Source organism: Lupinus angustifolius, chromosome LG20 (genome assembly GCF_001865875.1).
Source record: "Lupinus angustifolius cultivar Tanjil chromosome LG20, LupAngTanjil_v1.0, whole genome shotgun sequence".
NCBI classification, from domain to species: domain Eukaryota; kingdom Viridiplantae; phylum Streptophyta; class Magnoliopsida; order Fabales; family Fabaceae; genus Lupinus; species Lupinus angustifolius.
Window position 1 is genome coordinate 19,606,103 of NC_032028.1, and position 27,475 is coordinate 19,633,577.

The 27,475-nt window shown below is 29.9% G+C and overlaps 3 protein-coding genes across 5 annotated transcripts; all 3 read right to left on the minus strand.

The window, feature by feature from the left end:
• LOC109335006 (UDP-glycosyltransferase 83A1-like) lies at window positions 1,112-4,794 on the minus strand. Of its 2 annotated transcripts, XM_019571030.1 has the most exons (3): window positions 4,784-4,794; window positions 2,211-2,730; window positions 1,234-2,111 (listed from the first exon to the last, which is right to left on the minus strand). In XM_019571030.1, the coding sequence occupies exons 2-3, from the start codon at window positions 2,698-2,700 to the stop codon at window positions 1,234-1,236; spliced, it is 1,368 nt and encodes a 455-aa protein (XP_019426575.1). In that variant the 5' UTR covers window positions 2,701-2,730; window positions 4,784-4,794. The 2 variants fall into 2 exon arrangements, with proteins under 2 accessions (XP_019426577.1, XP_019426575.1); XM_019571032.1 differs by lacking the exon at window positions 4,784-4,794 and having other exon boundaries at window positions 1,112-2,111; window positions 2,211-2,700.
• Window positions 9,179-12,000, minus strand: LOC109336644 (UDP-glycosyltransferase 83A1-like). Of its 2 annotated transcripts, XM_019573363.1 has the most exons (3): window positions 11,935-12,000; window positions 10,850-11,387; window positions 9,432-10,321 (listed from the first exon to the last, which is right to left on the minus strand). In XM_019573363.1, exons 2-3 carry the CDS (start codon window positions 11,331-11,333, stop codon window positions 9,432-9,434), a joined length of 1,374 nt encoding a protein of 457 aa, XP_019428908.1. In that variant the 5' UTR covers window positions 11,334-11,387; window positions 11,935-12,000. The 2 variants fall into 2 exon arrangements, with proteins under 2 accessions (XP_019428909.1, XP_019428908.1); XM_019573364.1 differs by lacking the exon at window positions 11,935-12,000 and having other exon boundaries at window positions 9,179-10,321; window positions 10,850-11,333.
• On the minus strand, window positions 12,947-20,523 carry LOC109335266 (serine carboxypeptidase-like 25). The gene is made up of 8 exons (XM_019571396.1): window positions 20,154-20,523; window positions 17,659-17,862; window positions 16,783-16,958; window positions 14,771-15,055; window positions 14,313-14,443; window positions 14,097-14,192; window positions 13,741-13,846; window positions 12,947-13,199 (listed from the first exon to the last, which is right to left on the minus strand). Exons 2-8 carry the CDS (start codon window positions 17,756-17,758, stop codon window positions 13,056-13,058), a joined length of 1,038 nt encoding a protein of 345 aa, XP_019426941.1. The 5' UTR covers window positions 17,759-17,862; window positions 20,154-20,523; the 3' UTR covers window positions 12,947-13,055.

Sequence of the window (27,475 nt, forward strand, 5' to 3'; positions counted from 1 at the left end):
AATTTAATACTCATATATGTTTTTGGAATAAATTGGGGTTATGTTTTGATCATCCTTACCCCAGTATCCCACATTATCTTAAAACAAATACTTTTCTTATAATTAAGTATAACTAATATAAGACTTCTAGAGTGACTTCATTACTTACCCTTTTATATTAATATTACTCCAAAAAGTGCCCACCAAACATTTTCGTATTCTTATCTTTCCGTACAATTAAGGACAAAATGGACAAACATATAATAACTAAATAAAGCCTAGGGGACCCTAGTGGGGCCCAATAAATGATAGGGATAGGGCTATAGAGACAACTTTATGAAAAAATCAAAAAGATATTTTTTTGAAGGAGTGGTGTAAGAAATTGAATTTATGCATGTATTTGTATATTTTGTATATTTTGTACCATCGAATTAATCAGTCTCATCTTATTTTTACACGACATTATAATTTTGACAATTCGAACAAATATTAAGTGATATAGATACGTTTACGTAGAGCATTGTCCTTCTTTCAATCTCCTCAATGATTTGATGTATTTGTAAAAGTATTATCCTAATGCTTCGTTTAGCTGGAAACATTATTCTATATATTTATATTTCATATTTAAATTATCCTTCTTAACTTCTTTCTTAATATGAAAGATGGTTAATAATGCCCTAACTCTAACACATGTAATTCATTTTTTAGCTTAATCATCCAACATATAATTTTGGGACAAAATTGGTACATATTATAAAAAACATAATTATTATGGATTAACAATGCATATAAATGTATAACCAATTTCTGACATCATTAGGGGATATAATAAAAATGTTTAATATCTATACACTATCAGTATAAAGATTTATACACAATCAGTATATCATATATCATCTATTTATATTACTTAGCCTCAGTTCATATTTTAGAATCATTATCTAAAGCTTCACCTATTTCCTAAAGCTTGAAATCTTATAGCTTTAACACTATCATATAACATCTTTCAAATTTATGATACCTTAAAAACATGTTGGAAGAAAATTCCGGTTGAGTTTAATTCCTAAGTTATGATGGAATTACGTGTATATAATTGATTATGACACCATTTTGAACCAAACTTGGTAAGAAGTGCATAAGATAATTGACATAATGAACTAGAAATAGAGATACAACAAAATTTCAATGCAGATATGCCTAATGAACTTTGAAACTCTTGCACAAATGACAAAATCTTGTTATTGTTTCAAACTTTCAATCTTTCAACCACTTAACAAACTTCATAAAGTTATCTGAAGATCCACCTCCTTCAGCCAAGTTGTTCAATAGCTTCTCCTTTACCTTCAGAGACCTCGATCTTATGTTCTCATCATCGATTACTCGATGCACTTTCTTTCGTATCTCTTCGCGCGATATAACTCCACTTTCATCTGGCTCAAATCCTAACCCAACCTTCAACTCATCACAAATGTACTTTTTGTTATAAATTTGGTCACCAAAATATGGCCAACACAAGAAGGGTACCCCATTAGACAAACCCTCAATAGTAGAATTCCAACCACAATGGCTTACAAAGCAAGCTATTGCAGGATGGCTTAGCACCTTTTGTTGAGGAGCCCATTCAATTATCTTGCCTTGATTTCCATGGAATTCAATGGGGAATGTCATCTTATTGCTCGAATTTAGATCTTGACGAACAACCAAAAGAAAAGGTCTATTAGTTAGTTCGAGTCCAAGAGCTAGCTCAGTGAATTGTGCTTGATCAAATAGAGTGAAGCTACCAAAAGCAACATATAGAACAGAACCATTAGGTTGTTGATCAAGCCAATTCATACAAGAGTGATCTTCTTTCCAAAATTGTCCCATTGATCTTGTACTATTGTCATGACTTTTCAGTAATGGACCAATAGGTAGGAGCTTTGGAACTAAGGATAATGCTCCAGGTTCAAGTTCATAAGTAGTGTTTCCAACCCACCATTCTGTCAAATTCAATGCTACTACAAAGTTTAAGGCATAATCAAATATTTTCTTCTCAGCTATAGGGTCCAACAAATTAGTCCACCAAATTGTACTTGAGTCCATAGCAGGCATACTTTGTGATATGCTAAATGTACTTTTGTTGTTTGGAATTCCTGTAATATGCAAAACAAAATAAACTACTTTTGTTAATAAAATTGAACCAAATAATGTAAAAATAAATAAATCTCCTAAGTTAAATGTGATATTTTTACCATACGAATCTATGACCCCATCATGAATAAGCTTTGGTATGTTGCATGTTAATGCAGATATAGCAGCTGATGCAGGCCAAAAAACAGCACCTTTGATTCCAAGCTTAGTAGCAACTTCCAAAACCCATGCCATAAATCCATCAACTACTATGCAATTTATTCTATACTCACCTTTCATATTAATATCCTCTATAAGCTTCTCAAGCAATGAAGGCATGGTGCTTAACATAGAAACACATAGATCCCCTAAAATGTTTCTGTCATGTTCAGGTTCTAAGCCATCAGGGATTGAGACCAACTTTATTAATGATGTTCCATTAATAATGTTTTCTTGATTTGACATGGAACACAACACTCTCTCATGGTTGAAATCTGTGTTCACAAATATGATATTGAATCCATGCTCAGCTAGCTTTTGTGAAAAAATCATCATGGGATTAACATGTCCTTGTGCTGGAAATGGTAATACTAGGATAGTTGGAATGCTCATGTTTGTTGTGTTTTGTTGTTTCAATTATCTCTTTATGTATGTTGGGCAAGTTCTATGTAACATGTTCCATTATGGTTTTGTTTATATATACAGTGATTGGAAAGAAAGTGATATGGGTGGTATAAGTGGTGGTATAAGTTAAAATCTCTATGTAATATTGGTCTGTTCAATGTGTTTAGAATCCCTATTGGGCCTATCAAATAAGCTATTTTGTATTTTTATAGATATTTTTGGATGATTTTATTTATGAGTGGCTTATTGATGAATTGGGATTAGGATTTGGATCCTAATAGATGGAAAGTAATCCTCCGATCTACATAAATCTATTTAAATTATATTTGAAGTTATTCAAGCCGTTCATATCCAAACTTAATGAATGAATTACAATCCATCAAATCCATCCATGATTCAATTTGAATGAATGTATATCCAATTCATTTGATTTTTTTATTGGAATTAAAAACAATATTGAAAGAAATCATTTTATTAAAAGCTACTATTTCAATAAACCATTTTTAAAATGAACTTTTATAAAAATACTTTTAAAAATCATTTAAAAAACTTTTAAAAAGTGTTTTTTTTGAACATTAAAAAAATGTTTCCAATATTCTACAAGTATGTGAAGTTTAAAGTTTTACGTGTAATGTTTTTAACAAATATGTAAATATATTATGTATTAAGAATTATTAATATTAACTAGATCCATATATGTCGAAAATTGATTTCAATTTAATAAAAAAATCAAAGTAAGAGTAAGAAACACTCCAAGAAAGTGAGAGTTAAGAAGATGAATGAAATTGAAAAGTAAATAACACAATTTTTGAATGTTTATTTTTTGCATGGATTAAATATTTATCTATATCGTATACCCAAGTGTATCCATTGAATATAATTGATGAATTCAAATTGATCCATTAGTAAAGTTATCAATTGAATTATATCTATTAGCTCTAATAGATAGATTTAGATGAATATAATATTTTTGAATTTGGATGAATCATGGACTATAAATTTTTTTATCACCTCTAATTTTATTTTATGAAAGGAAAAAGATTTATAAATATTGAATGTCGGAGACTTAGTGGAAATTGAGGTGGTTGAAAAAAGAATAATGTTATTTTTAGAATTAATTCGTGATAACATTTATAGTTTGATTTTTGAATGATTTTGTAAGATACAACTAAAGACAAAAGACAAAAAGAAAGAAAGAAATAAAGACAATTTTGATTTATTATAATATAATATATAAAATTTAAAATATACAACTAACACTTCTCCTTCAAAATATCTAGTTGTTCCATTAAGATTAGTCGGATCCTTGCTAATCCCGAGTGTATGAGATGTAATTGTCGATCACATTTGAATAACTGAACTAGCTATATGAGAAAGGACAATAATGATAAGGCATGATTTAGTCAGCATCTACAAACCACATAACTCTATTACAAGATAAAATATAATGTCTGGACAACGCAGAACCATTTCACAGATCTAAACACATCGTCTGAACATTATGAGCTACTTCATGTCACATGGCAGGAGTGAACCTAGTATATAGTTGCAGTAGTATGATCAAAGCGACAATGCAACTCACATTGGACATAGTACCGTGCTAGTTAAAACATAGACATGACAAAACCACTTAACATAGAATCTAGACAAAAAAATAAAAGAGCAACTCGTCATGATTAAAGCTTTCACTTCATATAAACCAGGTTGAAGAACATATGCCTCTCTAATAATCTAAAAATTTTGTTGACCAAGCTTTCATGCCTAAGACAAAAATTTGGTGTTCCAAACCATATATTAAACTAATGAAAATATGTCATATCAATTATAAAAATTAAATATTTATTATTTTTTCTGTTTTTCCTTCACCATAATCGATTTGATACATAATTTGGGATATACTTTGAGACAATAGATCCTAATCTTTATGTTTAAGAATTATTTACTTTTGGTTGTATCAACAAAACATCTTTATACTCATTATATAGATTGAACATTTGAACCCCTAGCAACATCATATTAAATAACTACATGTCCGAAATGTTTCCACCTCCAATTAAAAAAAGTTATTCACAATGATTCAAATTCAGTTCCATAGTAATGAAACAATGATCAATAGTTCAATATGCATCAAAATAATTATTTAGAAAAAGAAAGAATATTGGGGAAGAGCAATCACAAACTACATCCTAAAATTGCAAAGAAGGACATAGATAAAAAAGAAAAACAAGTAAGAAAAACTAAAACTCTAGAGGACCTTTAGCTGATTCAATAATAAAAACAAATACCAACTATTGAACAAAAAAATGAATTATACAAATCAAAAGTATCAGCCAACATTGGTTGACATGTATACTCAACTTTCATTTTCAGATTTTTCGTATTTATAATTGGTGCTATTAGTATCTATATGACTTTTTCCTTATCTTGGGTTTTGGTTTTGTATTTTTTTTGTATAAATTTCCTTATAAATTCTCTTTGAGAGTACCCTAATATAAAATAACTTTTTTTGCACATAAAAAAGAAAACAATTGTCATGAATTATAAGTATCTCCAAATGACAAGTTCATTGGAAATTTAAAAAAAAAACAAGCACAATTTTTTATTTTTTATCAACCATTCTCCAAGCAAAAGAGTTTTGTTTGAGTTAGATAACATTTTACATACCACAAAATTGTCTACTATCTAGAAAGTACAAATCAATTAAAACTGATCTGACAAACACTTTTAGAAAAACAACAAATTATTTAATGTTCTTGGACTTTACTAACCTCTCAAGAATCAAAGTCCTAGACAAATTTTCTTCATCCACCTTAGGCTATAAAAGTTCAATTTGATGATTGAAAGATCAAGATTTGTGGAAAAGTTATCAATTTTGTCACCATCTATCTTTGTCGGTTTGTGCCATTAATATCATCATCAACTTCTTCTGTGTATTTATTTTGTAAATACAACTATATATTCCTTAGATATACATTGTTTCTCAAGAACAATAATATATCAAAATTTGATTTTTATTATTTGACTAGCTAATTGGTTCACTTGAAATTCTACTTGGAAAATGAACTTGGATGGTCTAGAAATGTATTCCGTGATATTTCTTATCTTTTATTTTGTCTCTACCTTGTTCTATCATTCCCATTAATTCTTTGGAGTCTTATTTCCGAGGGAAAAGAATGGATAACTTTGAAAAATATATCACTTACTTAGGAGTTAACTAAAAGAGGGAAATTTTTCAAAAGCTTTTTACGATCTCAAAACCTTTTCTTTCCTTTCTCCTCATGATTCCTAAACCCTACTTCTTAACTATATAGACCCACAACTTGGGTAAAGAAATATTCCCTAGCTCCCACCAAAATAGGAAAAAAATGTTACTTTTTTTGTTGTCTCAAATCAAAGTTGAAATAAATGTGCATATTTGAAAATTACATACTATAATTATGATTGAGTATTTAGTAAGAGAAAAATGAATACTTTGATTTAATAAAGTCACGTTTCAAATAAGGTTTGCATACTCTTTATGAGTTGGGGTGTTCATGGATTAATTAGTTGTTAAAACCAATCCACCTTAAATTGTTTAAAACCAATCCACCTTAAATTGTTTAAAACCAATCCACGTGCATAATTTATAGTTTTAAAAGAGTTATAAGATGGTTTAATAGCTAGGGTAAATAATATGAGTGAAGAATGTTGATGGTTTGAGTCTCACCTAAAATTGTCGATAAAAAAATATATTTTAAAAGTGGTTTTACTCAGTTTTTTTTACCAATTTTGTAATCAATTGACACATCGTTCCTCTAATTCTTGAGCAATATGGAATTTATATATTTCATTATATTACAACCTCTAATAGTTCAATATTCATTTGTGCTTGAATTGTTTACAATTTGTTTAGGAGGGAGTAATTGAAGTGTGAACAATAGTCCATATTATTTATGAGTGTAATATTGATGTATTGACAATGTAAAGAATTATACATAATCAATATATCATCCATTTTCATTTAGATTACTTTTTCTGAAATGTCAAACATAATTAAAAAATCAATGGTATATATCCTTTTCTCATTATTTATTATCATTTCTCACTTAATTTAACCACTTCCTTCTTCTGTAATCTGTATGCAGTCTTTTTATTTGGATAGAGAAAACTGTCTTGCACGTTCTTATTTGAGAATATAAAATAATTTAAACAATATGACTGAATTTTTAAAATTTTCATTGAAACGGAAAATAATTATCATTTAAAATAATACAATTTTGAAGCATTTCTGTTTACTATTATGAGTTTAAGTTTGAAAATTCTCTTTAACGTTTCAATAATTTGTCTCATTGCACTTGCCCTTTTAAAAGTCAATAATTTTGTTTGTTTGTTTTTTCTCCACACGATAAGATTCCGTGTTATCCCAACCCCATTAATACTTCTTAATTAAAAAAACACTATACTTTTCAATCTTTCCATACCTAGTTGTTTGTTTGTTGGAAATTTATGTCATCGTTAATACTAATTAATTTGTATGAGTAATACTTGTTGAGAGGAACAAACATAAATTTAAAAGAGATTAACTCTTTGTCCAAAAAATAATAGATATCATTGGTATTATCGAAAAATAATAATTAATCAAGTGAACCATAATTTAGTTTTATGTTCATAATCTTTTTTCTCCCTTAAAAAAACAGAATTTCATAACTTTTTTCCTTTATTTATACTACTGTGCTGATAGACACTATATGTCTGCAAACCCACATTTTTATTTTGTGCAATTTAATATTTAACTTGTATATATTCAATTTTATATAATTAGAATGTCTATTTTATATTATATTTTTTTTGATATATTTTAAATTATAATTTTTTATTATAATGTCCAATTTTAGATAAGAGAGCTAGTTTCAACTTACAATTAATTTTTTGAGGCAATTATCTTATTTATTATATATGTATCTTTTTTGTGTGTAGAAATTAGAAAATATTAAAAGTAAAATAGGAAAGTAAAAACTACACTATAGTAATAATTACACTATATTTTAGCTAATATATTGTAAGAATATATATATATATATTGATTTGAAGGAGGGAAGCTAAAACTAAAAAACACATGCCATTAGCAAATGTTTCATCCCGATAAATCGAGCGTTCAATGTTGATCAGGCTAGCCTATTTTTAGTGCCTCCTCATAGATCGGTTACCTTGGTCGTCTTTGGGACCACTACACCAACATCCTGCATGACGTGCTGCTGCCAACAACATGCTATTATGCTACCTGTAAATCCTACCTAACCTCCTACCAATATGACAAGATAGACCTGATGTTGGTTACAAGTCAACTATGCACAAATTACGACCCTACCAAATCCACCTGACACAGGTAAAGCAACCCCCGACAGGTCGGCCACGTCGACAATATCCGTCATGAACTGTATCACCTATCCAACCACTATAAATAGGGAACCTCACCAGGATGTATTCATTCATTCTCACTTATTGCTGCTACTCTATGATACTAAACTTTCTCTGCTACCTTTCATCAATTTCACATTGACTTAATTGTTAGAAAATCTTTTCAGATACCTTTACCAGCAGGTCCAAATACAAGCCAAATATGTCAAAAAAAGATTTCCAAATCGACCTATCTACCCGGCTCATTGGACCATCCGTGAATATTTCTTGCCCAGTCCCCAGACCCACCTATCCAACTTATAATACCCATAACAATAAAAGAAAATTTTAACTAATATAATGTTGACAAAATTATTAGATTAGTCCTCCAAGTTAATTTTTTAATCGAATTTAACAGCTTTTTCCTCTCATTTTTATACTACCTACAGATTTTTTAATTCTGTTAGGCTATGTAAGCAACTTCTTTCCGAGGTTGACTTCAATAACTAAATTTATAATAACGACTATCAAATCTAGGGACCAATATTAAGATTTTTGGTGACTAAAATCAGAATGTCCTCCTATATTTGTATATGGACAAGGTATATATTTAAATCTGCAATCTATCTCATACCGTCTTCTTATTTATTTGTTAATTTGAATTTTCTCACATAATTCGAAAACCATACCTGGTTATGGAGAAGAAGTTTGTTAGAGTTATTCAAGTGTAAAGTCAGATATGAGAGAAATAATAATAAAAAATTATAAGTGAAAAGATATATGTAACTATTTCTTTAAAGTTTCTTTCCATATTCAATGACAATAGAACTTTCCGATGACTCAATTACCTACTAGATGAAGTCCAATTTTAAGGGTCTTTTCTTTTATTTTTAATGTACTACATGATTATTATTTGAACAAATTAAAATTAGCAACTCATTTTATAATAAAATAACTTACTTTTTACTTTCATCTTTTATCTATATACACATTCTTAAAAACTTACAATTTATAACAATTGATTTTGTTGCCACACTAACATTATTAGCAGAAACACAATTCAAACCTTTTTGGTTAGTACTAAAACATAATTCAAAGTATTGCATACACAAAACATAAATAGAGTACATTGCATGATTACTTATTTGATACCAAAGTACTTAATTACTTCTTCAAGAACACTACAAGATAATAATAAACAAAGACAACCTTATTATGACAATCTTGAGAAACAAATTAACATCATTTGAAGTGTTGTTCATGACAATCTCCTTCAAAATTTTGAGACATTACTCTTATTCTTTGATCATAATGATTAAGAACTGCTACAATTTCTAAAGATCTTATTCTTTAAGCCACACAACAAACCTTTTCAAGTTCTCTGAAGATCCACCACCTTCTGCTATATTACTCATTAATTTCTCCTTTACCTGCAATGATCTTGATCTTATATTCTCATCATTGAGTAGTTTTTCCACTTTCAACTTTATCTCCTTACTTGAAACCAATCCATTTTCATCCTTGTCAAATCCTAGCCCAACTTTCAACTCATCACAAATAAAATGTTTATCATAAAGTTGGTCACTAAAATATGGCCAACACAAGAAGGGTACCCCATTAGATAAACCCTCCATGCAAGAATTCCAACCACAATGGCTAACAAAACATGCTATAGCAGGGTGACTTAGAACTTTTTGTTGAGGAGCCCATGCAACTATTTTACCATTTTTACCTTGGAATTCATTTGGGTATGTCATTTTATGGCTCCTATTGTAGTCTTCACGCACAACCCAAAGAAAGGGTCTTTTTGTAAGTTCAAGTCCAAGGGCTATTTGTGTGAATTGGTTTTGGTCAAAAAGAGCAAAACTACCAAAAGCAACATATAAAACAGAACAATGAGATTGTTGATCAAGCCAATTTATGCAAGAGAAATCTTCTTCATAAAACTGTCCCAATGATCTTGAATTTGGATTTGTGTTATTGTTGGAATTACTCAACAATGGGCCAATTGGAAGGATCTTGGGAATAAAGGATAATACTGCAGGTTCAAGTTCATATGTGGTGTTGCATAGCCACCATTCTGTCATATCTAAACTTTGTAACACATTCACAAAACAATGAAATATTGTTTTTTCTGTTTCCGAGTCTTTGATATTTGACCAAAAAAAGAGTTCTGTATCCATTGCAGGCATATTTGGTGACAGCTGAAATGTGTTTTTTGTGATTGGCTTACCTGCAATGCCATACAAAATGATGCTATTGTTATTTATTATTGTTATATTCACACCAAAAATGCGTCGGTCAAATAGTATAAGATCTCGCTAGAAGATTCCTGCCAAAAGATCAAATATTCAATTCTTGGATCCACACTTGTTGGGATAGGTAGCTACACACCCTAAAATGATTAGTTTCTTACCCATAAACTGAAGGGTACATTTGGTTATACATCTAGTAAAAACACACTATCTTGATAAAAAAAAGTAAGTACTGCATCTCATTTATAAGTGTATTTATAAGTGCAAGATGATGTGAAGTACATGTTTTATAAAAACTCTCAAGTTAAATCTAAAATATGCGTAAAGAACTAATCCCTTTTGGAGTGCGTGACTGTCCCTGTGTTGTCACAGTAATCGAACCCTTACTTTTTGGTTCATTCCAAGTATCTAGCGGAGCCTTACACTACTAGACCAACAACATGTTGGTATTATTAAAAAGAACAGAAACAGTAACAAATTGAGGTAGTGAAATTTGATTTTCTTACCATCAGAATCAATGACCCCTCTATCAATGAGCATGGAAATATTATTTGCCATAGCAAAAGTAGCTGCAGAAGCTGTCCACAAAAGTGCTCCTTTGATACCCATCTTAGATGCAACTTGTATTCCCCATCCCAATACAACATCAGCAACTACACAAATGATTCTATTATCACCCTTCAAATGAATATCCTCTATAAGTCTCTCTAACATACTTGGCATTGTGTTTATCATAGAAAGAGATAACTTAGCCAAATCAGTTCTATCATCATCAGGGCTTAAACCATCTGGTATTGAAACAAATTGTATTGTTTTTGAACCAAGTTGGTCAACCATGATGCTGTTTATTCTCTTGTGGGCAAAATCTGTGGTCACAAAAATGACTTGGAATCCATTATGAGATAAGTTCAAAGCTAAGTTCATCATAGGATTGATATGTCCTGGAGCAGGACATGCTAACATTAACACTGTTGGAGTTTGATTACTCATGTTGTAGTGTGTTTGTGTTTCTTGGTCTTGTTCTTTACTCTTCTAGTTGTTGATCTGTTTTGATTGAATAGAATAATCAAATATGTCAGAGTAATCAAGAACGAATATTCCAGAGAAAAGTTACTATAGATTAAGTTCAAAAAGATTTTCTAAAAAAGTTATGGGTACATCAAAGTCTTCCTAGTAATATTAAACAAATGTACATATAAATTGCTCACTCAAATAATATACTCCCTTTACCTTGATATCTTAATAAAAGTCAGAAAAATTAGAAAAAATAAAACTAATGTTATTGTAGTGTTTGATTTATTCGTCAATACAAATAAATATTACACATATTTTCTTACCATTATAAATAATACATATATTTCTCTAAATAGTAAATACTACACATATTTTCACTTCTTTTATTCACTATTAATAAAATAATTATTTTTTATTGCATTACTAGTATAATGATTAAACATAAATGGTAGATGATACAGTGACAACATATAAAACTTATCCACTATTGATGAAAATATTTTTTCACAATTTTTTATTTGGAAAAATGTGCATTTCTTTTATACTAAAAAGAGTAAAAAATAAACAAAATTCTAACCGTATAAAATTTTTGGTGACACCCTGCCAGAAAAAGAAAATGTTCCTGTCCTCGTGTAAGTGTCCCACTGTTAGAGAAGTTGTGATCCATGTATCCTTTTTAAGGCCAAAAATTCCTTGGTGCCCACGTTAATGTCCAAAATATTAATGTTAATTTTTGCTATATTAACTTCGATATGACTCAATAGTCAAGGGTGACGGCAACGATAATTTGAGCAACATGCCAACATGTCTTTTTCAATACTTCTTTTAACACAAATATAGATAGTGTATATCTTAATATAGTTAAAGTAACAATCCATAATTTCTAATGCTTATTATCATTACATTCTCATTGCATATTGTCATGAAAAAATATAATAATTTCATTGTTTATGTACTACAAAGGTATTTCTCATCCACTAAGTCAAAAACTAATCATTTTAAGATGTGCATGTTCATCTCAACAACATATTTCGTTCTCAACAATCAAACATTTGAATTTTTTATTTTTTCTGAATCAATTAGGGCCTTATACTATTAGACTAAACATTGGTAAAAATTAAAAGATATAATAACTTCATTTAACATAATGTTATCATAATTATTAACAAGTTATTTCAATAAACCTTAGAGATTGCAAATGTGAAATTATATGCAAAAATCATATCCAACTCCAAAAGACCACTATTCAATAAACCTTAGATATTGCGAAAGTGAAACCTTAACTCTGGATCAAAGAAAAAAATGAACACAAAGTAATATCATTTTCTGAGTGGGACAGTAACTCATATAAATGTTTAATTTCATTCTACTCCTAAATTCTTATTGTAATTATATGATTATTAGACTTTTTATATGTAAATCTGGTACCTTTTGACTATTCTATTAATACATTTTTTCTTATAAAAAAAATAATATTAACAAGTTATTTATACTATTCTTTGATCTTGGTCAATAAATCATGGATGCATCATGATTTATGAAGAAAAGAAAATTCTATTGTGAAGTCAAACATGTATTCCTTCCATCCAATCAATCACCATATCCATTTGTTGACAATGAAAAAGGCATGAAATCTTTGTTTAAGAGTCAAGAAACTAACACATATTTAGTTGATTTTGATTTTGATGAATTCCCATTTTAGGACTTAGGAAGAGGCTTTCCTGCAAGAAATGATTTGAATAATTGCAATGCAGCTCTTGGCTTGAACAGTGGTACTTCATGGCCTGCTCCTCTTACTGTAGCAAATGTTAACCCTTCATACACTTCTGTCCAACCTCCAACCTTCACATATATATTAACCACACATTATATTATGGGAATGGAATATCTCCTTGTATAAGGAGATAAGTTATCTCTTTCTGCCAGTGAAATCATGACATGTGTCATGTTTCATCATTTTCTATAAAAATATTTTTAAAAATAAAGAAAATAGCACACATGTCACATTTTTACTGGCTAAATGAGATAAATTATCTCCTTATATGAGGAGATACATTATTCTCTTATATTATTCATATCATATAACTTCTTTCCTTCCATTTTTTTGCATATTTTATTTAAATATGTTGAGCTTAAAAGTTTGACTATTTTTTTAGAAAAAAAGAAGATATAGATGACAAGTATTTCCACCCTACCATCAAACCACCCTCTTATAACTCCCATTTTTGTTGATAGTGGGACTCGAACCAGAACCTCCTGCATTTCATTCCTTACGACCGCCCTCTTCATCATCAGACCAATTATTAATTAGCTAGGATGTAAATATAACATGACAATATAAGCAAATGACAATAATGACCAATTAATCTTGAATTGCACTGACCTGATTTTTAACATACCAAGGGTACCATGGTATTTTAGTTGCCAACTTAAGTTGTTCAAGGGAATATCTAGTTGCTGTAACGGGCACCACTGAGTCAACGTCCCCACTATATATTACCAAAATGTCACAAATATTAATTAATATGCATAACCCATATGACTCACTCTCAAATTACAATATTCAATAATATGTAGCCCTTTTCATCATATAATAAAGAGACACAACTACAAGATTGCTTAACCAGGGAGTTATAGTTTAAATCTTAGAAACAACCTCGACATTTGACTCTTTTTCACCGTCTTTCAAATAAATAAATAAAAATGGACAAGTAGTTTTTTATGCATTTTAAAACCAACCTGAACACCCAAATTTTTATTCCACGAGCAATCAACTGTCTATAAATTGGAAGAATGGATATCTCTGTATCATTCCAGTTTCGATTCAATAGCTCACTGTATCAAATGAAAAATGACACATATATATATAAGATAATAATTTAGTATATATAACTTTGTTAAGTTGAATTAATATATAGAAAATTTGATATTCAATTCTTTATAACTGAAACAAACCTGCAAGCAGTCCACTTGTAAGAAATTTTAGTTGTGTTAGCATGGAGTGCTTTCTGAACATCAACCCTATTGTAATAAATCTCAGCATATTTTTCAGAGCATGGATCATAACCAGATAATTGTCTAAAAGCCTGAGATCAAAGTTTCCATAACACAATAAGATTATAAGGAATTAGAAAAATCTTCTTTAATATATGATCTTGTTTGTTACAAGAAGAGTAAAACATTTAATAGTTGTAAATAATTAAGAGATGTTTGGAGAATGATACACTATATATACTTGTATAAGTTTAATATTTATATAATGTTATTCTAGAGTATAGACATTATTATTATTATATGATATATTGTTAACATTTCAATCAAGTATGGATAACAAGTGACATAAATGACAAACCATAAATTGAGAATATAAAAAACTTTTACACTATCTGACTATTTTATTTGAAGAGAGATATCTTATGAGGGCGGTGAGGTAACCGCATGGCATGTCGGGTGAAAGAGTAGCTACTATCGGAATGGTTGCATGGAGGTGCATAGATATTATACTGATCAATGTTACCAAATTCTTGATCCATGGCATAGGTATATAGTGATTCACATTCATCTGATTCCTTTTGGCTGTGAAAATCACATGTGCTTATTAGTTGCCTATAAGTTTGGTCTGAGATCATTGCATGGCTCCACCAGTAATTCAACGTCCCCAAGTTGTCATAATAGTTATCTGTTACAGCATTCCCAACCTGTGTTCCATATTCATAAACTAAGTCAAATAACTAATTTCTATCATTATCATATGAAATTGTTGAATTATTAGATTTTGCCCATATGTTACGAGTGTAATATTTATACATATAAATATATAATCAGTACGTTATTTATATTACTGTTTTTTAAAGAATCAATACTAATTAAATATAAATAATAGATGATATAATAATAGTATATAAAATTCTTATATTTGTTAAATAATACTTGTTTTGATAATTGCTCTTATTTTACATTAATTTAGATGAGATTGTTTGGTGCAGTGGAAACTGTTAGTTGATTCTAGACACTACTATATTTTAACTCTGTGCTCACCAATAATAACAACAACTTTACACCTAATAAAAATAAAAATCGTTCACTTTATTTTGTACTTTTTAATTTTATTTTGTTGTGTCAAACTCAAGAAAACGTGATCCTTTTCCATTTCCTAGACATTTTTCTTGTTTAAGGGTCATCAATTTGTTAAACAATTTTTAATTCAATATTTTAACATATTGGTAAATTATTCAATGCATGAGACAACTTTTGTTTACCGTTGGTGCAATTAAATAATTAAGATCTACCTTATAATAATTTTCCTTTACTCTATCATTCATTTCGGTATAGAACAGATTTCGAATATGTATTTTGAAAAAATTGTAACATACGAACAACTGTAGTGCATGTCCTTTTATAAAATTATTTTAGATACTTTAACTAATATTAAAGACAGTTAATATTGTTAATATTAATTATTAAATTTGTCAAATTTAAATGCAATTTTAAAAACTACTCTTTACTAATGGGGTCATCTATGATAACAAAAAAAAATGGGGTCATCTATTTTTCTTTCTACTCAACTAATTAATAATTTATTTCTTTCCAATCAATTAATGTTTTGTAACAAAATCAATTAATATACATAAAACTTCGAAAACTTCCTATAAAAAGGGACCAAAACTAAAATATCAAAAGAAACCTATAAGAAGGACGAAATGTATTATTAATTTAGGGCTGGGTTAACAAATGCATTAAAGGTGTTGTAAAAATTGGTTTGTGTCGGCCGTTCAACTGATAAATCAGTAAATTGGTCTCAATATTTATACGATACAACAATTGTACCTTTCATGCAATTATATTGGTCATAACTGGATAAAACCAGTTATACTGATCGGTTTTCAATTGAACCGTACTGGTTATACCGACCGATTTTTTTTTAAAATTAATTTTTTATTAGTTTTTATTGATTTTTCAATATTAATGTTAATATATTATATATGCATATCTAACTTCAACGATATACAATTTAATTAGTGAATCACCAGTTAAACTGTTATACTACTATATTAGTACCATGACCCGTTTGATAGGCGGTAAAGTATTAATAACATTGGTTTACATAATACATAAAGACCAAAATTAACTCTTTTTCTTGGTACAAAGTAAATTAACTTTGAACAATTAACTCCAACATTTAATGTCATTTTAGTACAAAATTATATTTCTCTTTTACTCAAAAATGTCATTAGATACTTGTTCACAATCCTTAATTAAATGATCTGAAACCAAGTCCAAAGTTGAATTTATAAATTCTGAATTTTGATTTCCATTAGAGACTTATGATCAAATCAAATTTACCATTACACATTTATCATAATTCCTTTGTGGATACTTCATAATTTTCTATTTCCATAGATGAAAGAGAAAGTAAGGAATTTACCATTATTCCCTTGAGGTTAATGTGGTACTTGGCCTTTGCATTATAGTTCAAGATCTCTTTTGCCAATTGAGGTACATAATGTCCTGCATAGCTTTCTCCACTTATATAAAGTTCCCTATTCTTATACCTTGGAAATCTCTTCAGCCATTGGATTACAAATTCTAGAGAATCTTCGGCTGAAAATAGAACACATAAACATGCATGTATAGGATTCATTAGGTATCATAAAATCATTTTAAACTTTAGTTAAATAAATGCAGTTTTGTCGTGTAATCATATTATCAATGCTGATTAAGACATATGGATATGAAAACAACTTATCACTAATTTCATTTGACTCCTATTTTGGAAGTTTTGGTTAAGACTATAAGAAAATTTTGTGCTGTATCGGATGTGACAAGTACAATATTTTTGCTAGTTTTATATTATATGTTCAACAATATTTGGACTCTTTGTTTAAATCATGCAAAAAGCCGATTCACAAGTTAGTATATGATAAACTTGGACCACCAAAAAATTAAAGTGAACCATCAACTTCTAATTATATATGTCACGGGAGTAAATTAGTTATAGCATAAAATGTGGTTACTCCATATATATATAATTTTCGTGAAAAATATTTAATTATTATTTTTTAATCAATTACAATAAAAAACACATTGAGTAGCATACTATTTTGGGACAATAAATATCTTCGGATTGAAACAAGGCATCTAATAATAACATTAGAAGCCATGATGAATTTGGTGAACATAAGGGTCTCATTATCATTTTGCATGGCCTACCAAGAAATCATAACCAACCATGCTTTGAAAATATATTAACCATGAATGGTGGTTGCAATTGATAATGAAGATGGGGAGGAAGGTTCAATACCGGTGCGGCGGTCGCCGGTGTCGAGCAAGTCAGCGGATTGGTTGGTGTAGGAGAAGCCAACGCCTGCTGGAGCTTCCAAAAACAAGAGGTTGGCCACCATGTTCTATGAGAATTTGTTAGCATACAACCCTGAAGCTGTTTTATTTATTCTAAATGGACCAATTTCTTCAGAGGCTCCATATGCCACTGATGAACATCCAGGACCTAATTAATCACAAAATCACAAAAATGAATAATCATCAAACGGATTTGATAATGTATATAACAAGATTACGGAATAAACAAAATTTGATCAATCTAGGAACTTTAAATTACTGTTTGTTTAGGTAGAATTTAGGTAGAGTATGATTTATTTTATTACATGTGAAAGTCTATATGAAATTAAGAGTGAATAAACTTTTACTGATCAAAATCTATCATATTTTTTTAATCTATAGTTATCTAGTGATTATAAAATGAACGTGGATGAATAATCATATCATATTCTATATGGTTGAGACATGAAGGAAGATATTTTTTTGGTTCTAAAAATAGGGTTGCATTGATGGTGGCTAACAGAACCCTTCAATAATGGCTCAGTGGCTTTAAATGAGGGTGGTATTTAGTGGATGGAGCCCGTTTCTATTTGTGTTTCCAATAGTGTCCTAAGTCAATCAAAATGCATCATTTAATTGAAAAAAATTATAATAAATATTTTATATTATTTTATAAAATATTATTGAATAAAAACATAAAGATATAAACTTTTTAGCACAGAGTATCCAAGTCGGGTATTTAATTGCTTTCATGCATTAATATTTTCTGATTACTCTATGCTATGTTTGTGCATGCGTTTGAGAGACAGGCTAGTTTCATTGTAGGCTTGTGAATATAGCTTTGCATGGGTTGAGATTATTAACATTTTTAATACTCTATCCAAAATAGTTTTTTTAATTAAAAAATTAAAATAATGATCAACTGATAAAATGTTATAAAATGTATATAACTTTTTTAGTTGTTATTAATTTTTAAATTTTATTTAAAAAATTATTATTCATTCAGAAGACATATGAATATACTATTAAAAGTTTCTCTCTTACTCTCATAAAAAAAGAAAAAAATGTTTGCAAATAAAAAGTTAATAAAATATATATGGATAATGTAATAACATTAATTTTTGTTCAACCAGTATATATTTCACGAGACAATCTATTGTTAAGTGACTAAGAATGTATCAAAGTGATATATTACCAAATTGATAAAATTTACTTTTTTCCTATTCATTCAAAATAGGTCTTGAGCTTTTATATGCACTTAAAACCCAATCACGTGGCTGAATCTACGTACAATTTCTTTTGTTTCTATTTCAAAAATTTCAATTCAATGCATCAGTCTGGTTGTGCAGGCAATTTAATGATTTTAATCTTAAGTTCTTCCCATATTAAATGTTATGACAAAATAGGTAGGGTCATTAAACAATGCAAAATGATGAGTAGTAAAGTGTACATTATTAAATTATTTCATCAATAATACTACGTATTAAGTTGCATCCAATTATGGTAATGTATTTAAAATAATTGTTGGATGGTTATCAAAGAACCCAAATTTATTGAAAAATACAACACATATATGAAGATTCAAAATATTAAATATACTACACTCAATGAGAAATCAAACATCTACACTATTCATCAATCTTGTCCATATAAAATATCCGAATCAACCTTATATACATGTATCACGCTAAGGAAATAATTAAATAATAGGCCTATGGATGCTAATGAAGGGATGAATAAGCAAAAATATGTAGAGACAGCACAAAGTTCATCACTGTCCAATATAAATTTTCTAAGTTTGAGTCTTCACTATAATAATGTTTTTGAGAGATTAATTAACATTTCTCTTTTTGAAGTAGTTATAGTAGATGAAGGCCAAACATAAACCAAACTAAACTAGGATTAGTCATATCTAATCAATAGCTGATATAACAGTTAGTAATATTTAGCAGTCAAACTTTGAAGTTTAAATAATTTTACTAATTTTTTTCAGAAGCCATAAATATTAAATTACATGCAAATTGCTCTCACCTTAACATTATCTAAATGTTAAACTGTATTTAGCTTGATTGAGTGTTAGAAAAACAAGGGCATCCAAGTATATTATGCCTAAAACTACATGTAATATCTTTTAAAGATAGTGCGGTCCAGTGCATGCGACTTCCAACCTAGTGAAGAGAGCATATATTCTATTCTACAAAATGTCTCACTTCATATGTCACTGCTTACTATGATTGGTACACCTTGTGAGGCGAGTCATGAAGTGACACATTGTGGGAAAGAACATATATTTCCTAGTGAAGTCTGGATATAGTAGGTTATGTGGCTTTACTTAGCAAGTGAAGAGATTTTTTACAGGATTTGAATGGCCAACAACCTTATTCACGTGCCGAAGCTCGCTCTTTATATTTCTCAACTACTTAAAATAAGAAAGAATCAAAAAATTGGTTGAGTTGTAACCTCCATTGAGCCAAATGAGCAAAGGTTTGGTGAGAGGATTTTGGATAGCCTCAGTGAGCCAATAAAAGAGTGCTCTACCAGCAACATGGTTGACAGTAACATAGCCAGAAAATTGCTGAAATGATACCTTGGGTTGCCCTGGGAGTTCCAAAATCCTATCAGCTTCTTCTTCTTCTCCAACTTTAACAGTAGAACAATAACTTTCTTTGAATAAGAACATAAACATGGAAAGCATCACAAGAACAAAGATATGTCTTTGATCCATGACTAGGTAGTGGTCTCAATGAGAGTGAAGAAAGGAAAGGGAAAACTATGTCTCACTTGCTAGTTGTCTACTTGTCTTTGAAAGTGACATATAAGTAGGGCAATATCTTTGATAACCTATTACTTTAAGTTGTTTAGTTTGATGTTTTGAGATATGAACAAAAAAATTCTGAAAAACCAATCATTATAAAGTAAGAAAATTAGTAAGAAATAAAACATAAATAATATTAAAATGATTGGAATTTTCCTATATATTAAATGCTTTAATTTTGAATAAATATTTCTTTTATAAATTAAGAAAATGACCTTATTAGTGCACTTACTAAACAAATCCTAAAGCATTTCCTATTAGAAACCTTTGTTTTATTCAAAAAATACCATTTTAAGCTTTTACCTTATACATACATTGTTCAGCTGCTAGTTTTGGTATCCCCTATTAATTCTTTTTATGGTGAAATAATGATATAAGAATGTTAGAGGAACAAAAAAATGGTTATAGAAAAAATGGATATTGAAGGTAAGGTAGACATACGTGCAAAAGAAAGATACTTGATTGAAAAATTAAGTGAAAATTATCTAGTAAAATAATTATTAATATATTATTAAGGAGTTTGTCTAGTATTTAATGTTACTTTGAATCTCTAATATATTATATACAATCTCAATTTTTTTTTCGATATGGAAAAATGTATTAAAATGAGTACAAGGGGTGCCCACCCAATACAAGAAAAAGATCAATTAATGATCTTCTTAGAACTTAGAATGATACAGACTTTTGGGTCCATACACCATTTGCAAAAGATAAAGAAGACGTGTTGTTTGTAACATTGGTAAACCAAATCCAAGATCTGGTTTGAATTACATCAAATGAATGCACAAAGCTTGGAGTCTTCTCGGAAAAAATCGCTTCATTTCGCATAATCCAAATAGACCAAACCACCGCAAACCAAAGCAAGTGCCACAGGTTAGCATTAATTCATCTTCCAAACGAGTCATGCAGATTGAAAAGATCAAAAACTCAATTAAAAGCACTTGTTGGTAAAACAATCATATGATCTAAAAGAGAATGTATTTTTGTTCATAAAATGATGAGATATCTTAATTTACAAAGTGCCAATTTTATAAAAAGATAATATAAAATTTGCATTAAAAATTAATGTTTTCAATTTACCAGAAATGTTTTACCCTATTAATTAATTTTCCTCCTTTTATATAACTTGATCTTTGTTTGAACACTTAATTAACTTATTATCTCCTTGAATAACCAACTTTACGCTATACATTCTTTAAAATATAATGGAATTCCTGAAATCAACACATGATGATTACAAATCATTTTATAGGCGGAACTTTTTGACGGGGAGTGAAGGAAGATAGTTGTGCAACCTCATAGTTTAAAGGCAACCAACTCGTGTAGGCTATAGGATGGGAGTCAAGTTCATATTCACGTCCTATTTAGTGTCATCATCCAATCAAAAAAAATTTATTTAATTAAAAATAAAAATTATAATAAATATAAATTAATGTTTATATATTATTCTATGAAGTTTGATTGGTTTAATACATAGAGACATGATTTTTTTGGGACAAAAGATCCTTGTCATAGACTACATATATCACATGTGTTATTTCATGTTTAGTCTAATCACTTAAGTAAAAAGAAAAAAATTAAAAATATAGAATAACATTTCTGTATTGTGTGAAAAAAATGATTGACTAAAGATATAAGTGTTAGACTTTTAAAAACTTTTATGAACCTTCAATGATTCATAAAACCCCCTTAATTTAAGACCTTAACATTATGACATTTACATGTGATAAAAAAATAGTAGTAAAGAATATCAGACTCCATTTGCATTTCCCTTTTCGCACTTTCTGGTTGCCCTTGTTCTAACCTCTTCGCATTCCCTTTATGCGTATCTTGATGATTAGGAACTCAATTTCCTTCATTCTCTATATGACACTACACTTTACTTACTAAGTCACCAGTGCTTCTATAATTCTCACTTTGTGTTTTTGTTCCTAATATAGCAAAGAATGACATGGCTTTTCCAATGCATGAGTGACTCTATTTATAGAAGAGTTTAGGAGGAGTTATAACTCTTCCACTATCATGGAAACTTTTCATGAAGTGAGAGGGGATGGATTAACAATGGGAGCATATTTGTTGTCCCATAATGTGTGACACTCAATGTATCAGTGATTATGATTGGTTGAAAAATGTATTTAAATTAAAATTTTAATAATTAACTATTTCTCTAACCAATCACAAGCCGTGACACATGGAGTGATATATTGTTTTTGGACAACATATGTTTATCAGTTAACAATACACTCCTACTAGTTTGATCCATCAATTGCCAACCACCATCACATTAGGCACTTTCATTCAAACTAGTAACTTCTCATAACAAGGGTCACTTGGATTATTAAATTAATCTAACAATCTCTCACTTGGTCCATGTGATGACTTGGAGATTCATAACTTTAATTGTGCACTTTAATTGAACCTTACAAAGCATCATCCTTAATTGAATTAACATGGTTGAATCATGACGATCACAAATTATACGAGGCAACCTGATCCTTTCCATGTATCACAACCAACTCAACTCCACAAACTTTAATTTGAATCTTCATTTATCTTTCGAAAACTCACCAAGTTATCTCATTAAAATCATATAAGTACATTCTTTAATAAGGATAACATAAACTTTAATTACGGAAATGAAACTTTTATTGAATTCAAATATGTCATACAATGATAAGCAAACATCTATAGATGTATGTATACATAAGGTATTATCACATTAACAAGGATTTATCTATAACGCTCACCTTTTCTACATGGCCAATGTAAATCTTGGGTGACAACCCTTAGTTAAAGGATCCTCTAACATTAGATCAATACCAATATGCTCTATAGACACCTTCTCTTTCCGTACTTCTTCTATAACTGACAGAAACTTTAAATCCATATGTTTGGTACATCTAGAATAATTCTCATTCTTAGAGAAGAAGATAGCTATGAAATTATCACAATAAAACTTCAGCGGCCTAGCTACACAGTCTATAACATCAAGCCCTGTAATAAAGTTTCATAGCCACAATGCATGATTTATGGCCTCAAAGCATGCCACAAACTCAGTCTCCATGTTGGACGTAGAAATTACAGATTGTCTACCACTTTCTTGGCTCCTCCAGCCATTACGAAGACATACCGAAATGTAGATTTCCTTGAGTCCACACATACTGCATAGTCTGAATCGAATAACCGACCACCTCAAGATGATTTGACCTTCTATATGTGAGCATGCGATCCTTAGTGCCTTGCAAATATTTGAGAACCTTCTTTGTAGCCTTCTAGTGGTCCATTCTGGGGTTACTTTGATATCGACCTAACATTCCAACAACAATGATGATATCCGGCCGAGTGCGTGTCTGAGAATACATTAAACTCTCAACCACTTATGCATAGGAATTGATTTCATTTCCATATGTTCCAAATCATTCCTTGGACATTGTTTTTCACTGAATTTGTCCCCAATCTGGATTGGAACTATCTTTGCGGAGCACTTTTCCATTCTAAATCTCTCTAATACATTATTGATATAATCCTTGTGATCTATCATGAAATATTTCTATTCTTATCACATAGGATACATCACCCATATCCTTCATTTCAAAGTTATTAGAAAGAAACTTATTTACATCATGTAACAATCTTTTATCATTTACAGCAAGCAGAATGTTATCAACATATAGGACTAATATTATAAACTTGCTCCCACTAACTATCATGTAGATACATCGGTCAACAATGTTTTCCATAAACTCATATGATGTAATGATATTATTGAACTTTATATACCATTGTTTGGAAGCTTGTTTCAGTCCATATATTGATTTATTTAATTTACACACTAGATTTTCCTTTCTTGTGGTCACATACTCTTCGGGTTGATTCATATAAACTTTCTTGTTTAAGTCACCATTCAGGAAAGCGGTTTTTACGTCCATTTGGTGGAGCTCTAAGTCATAATGAGCCACCAAAGCCATAACAATTTTAAAGAATCTTTCTTAGATACTGGAGAGAAAGTTTCTTTATAATCAATGCCCTTTTTTTGAGTGAAACTCTTGGTGAAAAATCTAGCCTTGTATCTTTCAATGTTGTCTTTCAAGTCACGCTTGGTCTTGAAGACCAATTTACAACCAACTTGTTTTGAACCCTCATACAACTCAACTAGATCCCAAACTTTATTATCATCCATAGATTTCAACTCTTCTTTCATAGCATTGACCTACTTCTCAGAATTGTCACTTTCCAAGGCTTGTATGAACGAGACTAGATCATTATCAATGTTCAAGTCACATTCATGCTCAAGTGAATATACAATATAATCATCAGAAATAGCTAGTCTTTTTTGCCTTTTAGACCTTCTTAATGATATTTCTTGTAGTTCTTTCATCACTTGATCATTAATCGACTCATTAACTATTTGTTCATCCTGTGCGTTTTGGATATTATCTTGTTGTCTTTGTGTGTTATTCGATAGTAATATAACCAGAGGAACAACAACCCTAGGAGACATCTTTGGTGAAGAAGATTTATTAGAAGTCTTCATGATATCCACTTTTCGTGATTTATCACTCCCACTGGTTTGAACATTCTCAATAAACCTAGCATTTTCATACTCAAGTATTTTCGTACTATGGTTATGACAATAAAATTTGTACCCTTTTGACTTTTCTAGATTGTCGATAAAGAAACCACTAATGGTTCTTGCATCAAGCTTCTTTTCTTGTGGGTTGTATACCTTTAGTATGTTGGACAACCCTAAACATGGAGATGTCTCAAACTGTGTTTCCTACTAGTCCGTAATTCATAGGGAGTTTTAGGAACTGCATTACTAGGAACTCTATTTAGCATATACATAATGGTCCTTAATGCGTACATCAACAACGATAAATGTACCTCATAATAACTTAACATTGACCTAACCATTTGCATTAGTGTACAATTCTCCCTTTCAGCCACACCATTTTATTGCGGTGTGTAAGGCATAGTGTATTGAGCACATATGTCTCGACTTTCGAGAAAATTTGCAAATGATCCCAAACATTGTTCATTCTCATTATATTTTCCATAATACTCACCACCTCTGTCAGACCTCACAACTTTAACCTTCTTTTCAAGTTGCCTTTAAACCTCGTCAATGAATACCTTTAGGACATCTAATGATTGAGATTTTTCATGCAACAAATATAGGTAACAATAACGTGAGTGATCGTCTATAAAAGTGATGAAATATTTTTTACCACCCTAAGATGGAACATCAAAAGGATCACAAATATCCATGTGTATCAATTCAAGAAGTTTGCTTCTTCTTGTGGCTGAGTTCTTTGATATGTGTTTAGTTTGTTTTCCATTAATACAATCTAAACAAACATCCCAATCGCCAAAATCCAAAAGAGGTAAAATCTCACTTTTTGTTAACATCATTATCCTTTCTTTGGATATATGGCCTAATCTTTTATGCCACAAGTAAGCATAATATTTATCAAAATCTTTAAGCTTGCCACCAACATCATGTTCAACATTAAATAAAGATTCCTTAAATTTAAAATTCAGATTGAAGCAATATAAATCGTTCATTAAATATACCATAACCGAAATAGTACGAATGTTTACATAATTTAAAACCAAAATGCTCAATCTTAAAATTAAAACCTATACAATTCAGCCTAACAACAGAAACCAAGTTCCTAGAACATTCAGGAACATAAAGACACTTTTCAATATCTAAATAGTTTCCATTATCTAGGATCAATATGTATGTCACATTCTATGAACTCGTGTCTTCATTCTGTTCTCCATGTAAAGAAACTTCTCAGTTTCCTAGATTCAGATTGAAAAGAATCTCTACACAATATGTGACACATGAGTTGTTACACCAAAGTCTAACCACCAAGTATTATTAGGAACCTCAATAAGAAATGATTCATCTATAACAGAAACAAAATGTTTACCTTTCTTTTCGAACCATTTCTTCCTTTTCGGACAATCCTTGCTATAATGCTCATTCTTCTTACAAAAGAAACACTTCATTTCTTTATTGATTTTCCCTTCTTTAATGAGGATATTTTCCTTTGTTCATATTGTTTGGCCTGAATCTCCTAGTGCTACTTGGCTCCTAAATGGACAAGTGAATGAAGTCACTCTTAATTTACTTTAACCTCCCCTCCTCCTCAACGAGCATAACATTTACTTCCTGAAAATTCCATTTATCCTTTATGGTGTTATAGTTCTCCTGGAATTTACCAAACTCAACATGAAAGGAGTTAATGATGAACTGTACCAAGAATGCTTTTGTCACCTCTATCCTTATGTCTTTCATTTTCGCAGCCAAAATTGCTATGCTAGTTACATGATCATGAATGGACTACGACCAGTCAAACTTCTTGGTCGTCAGCTCTATTATGAGATTCCCCACCACAAACTTATCAGTATTGTCTGATTGGGAGTACTCCTCGATCATTCTCATAAATTCCATCGCATTATTCGTCTTAGACATAAAGTCAACCTAAGACTCAACCTGTTTGACCGCTTCCAAGCCTCATATAGAGTCTTGTCTACCTCCAAGCTGGTCTTAGTTATGGTTGGTACATTATCTATAATGATGTCCAAGTCTCACTCCATAACACCTAGTGAAAACTATAACTATTCGGACCAATCAACATAGTTCAGTCCGTTGAACTTGACACATTTGTTGCTTAAGGTGAATGCATCAAATGAAGCGGAAATAAGACATGTTCGCACTTTAATGCTTTGAATAAAGCTTTATGCATTAAACATTTATTAATGATGTCCGACATTATTTTTTAATGAGTAATTAATCATACTTTTAAACATGTTTGTTTTCTTTGGATAAACGATCACAAAAAAATATGTTTAAAACTTTAATGTCATTAAATACATGCAGTGATTCACCTTTGGAAGATCAAAATATGTGTTATAATTAATTAACAACCCCAATTAATTATTCTTACATCATCAT

Excerpts from the sequence above, each read along its gene's own strand:
- LOC109335006 (XM_019571032.1), bottom strand. The coding sequence starts at position 2,700 with ATGAGCATTCCAACTATCCTAGTATTACCATTTCCAGCACAAGGACAT. Across the intron at positions 2,112-2,210 it reads TGGGGTCATAGATTCGTATG|GAATTCCAAACAACAAAAGT; the intron begins GTAAAAATATCA and ends TGCATATTACAG.
- LOC109336644 (XM_019573364.1), bottom strand. The coding sequence starts at position 11,333 with ATGAGTAATCAAACTCCAACAGTGTTAATGTTAGCATGTCCTGCTCCA. Across the intron at positions 10,322-10,849 it reads AGGGGTCATTGATTCTGATG|GTAAGCCAATCACAAAAAAC; the intron begins GTAAGAAAATCA and ends ATGGCATTGCAG.
- LOC109335266 (XM_019571396.1), bottom strand. The coding sequence starts at position 17,758 with ATGGTGGCCAACCTCTTGTTTTTGGAAGCTCCAGCAGGCGTTGGCTTC. Across the intron at positions 14,193-14,312 it reads TACAAGTGGACTGCTTGCAG|TGAGCTATTGAATCGAAACT; the intron begins GTTTGTTTCAGT and ends CATTTGATACAG. Across the intron at positions 13,200-13,740 it reads CTTGGTATGTTAAAAATCAG|GTTGGAGGTTGGACAGAAGT; the intron begins GTCAGTGCAATT and ends ATATATGTGAAG.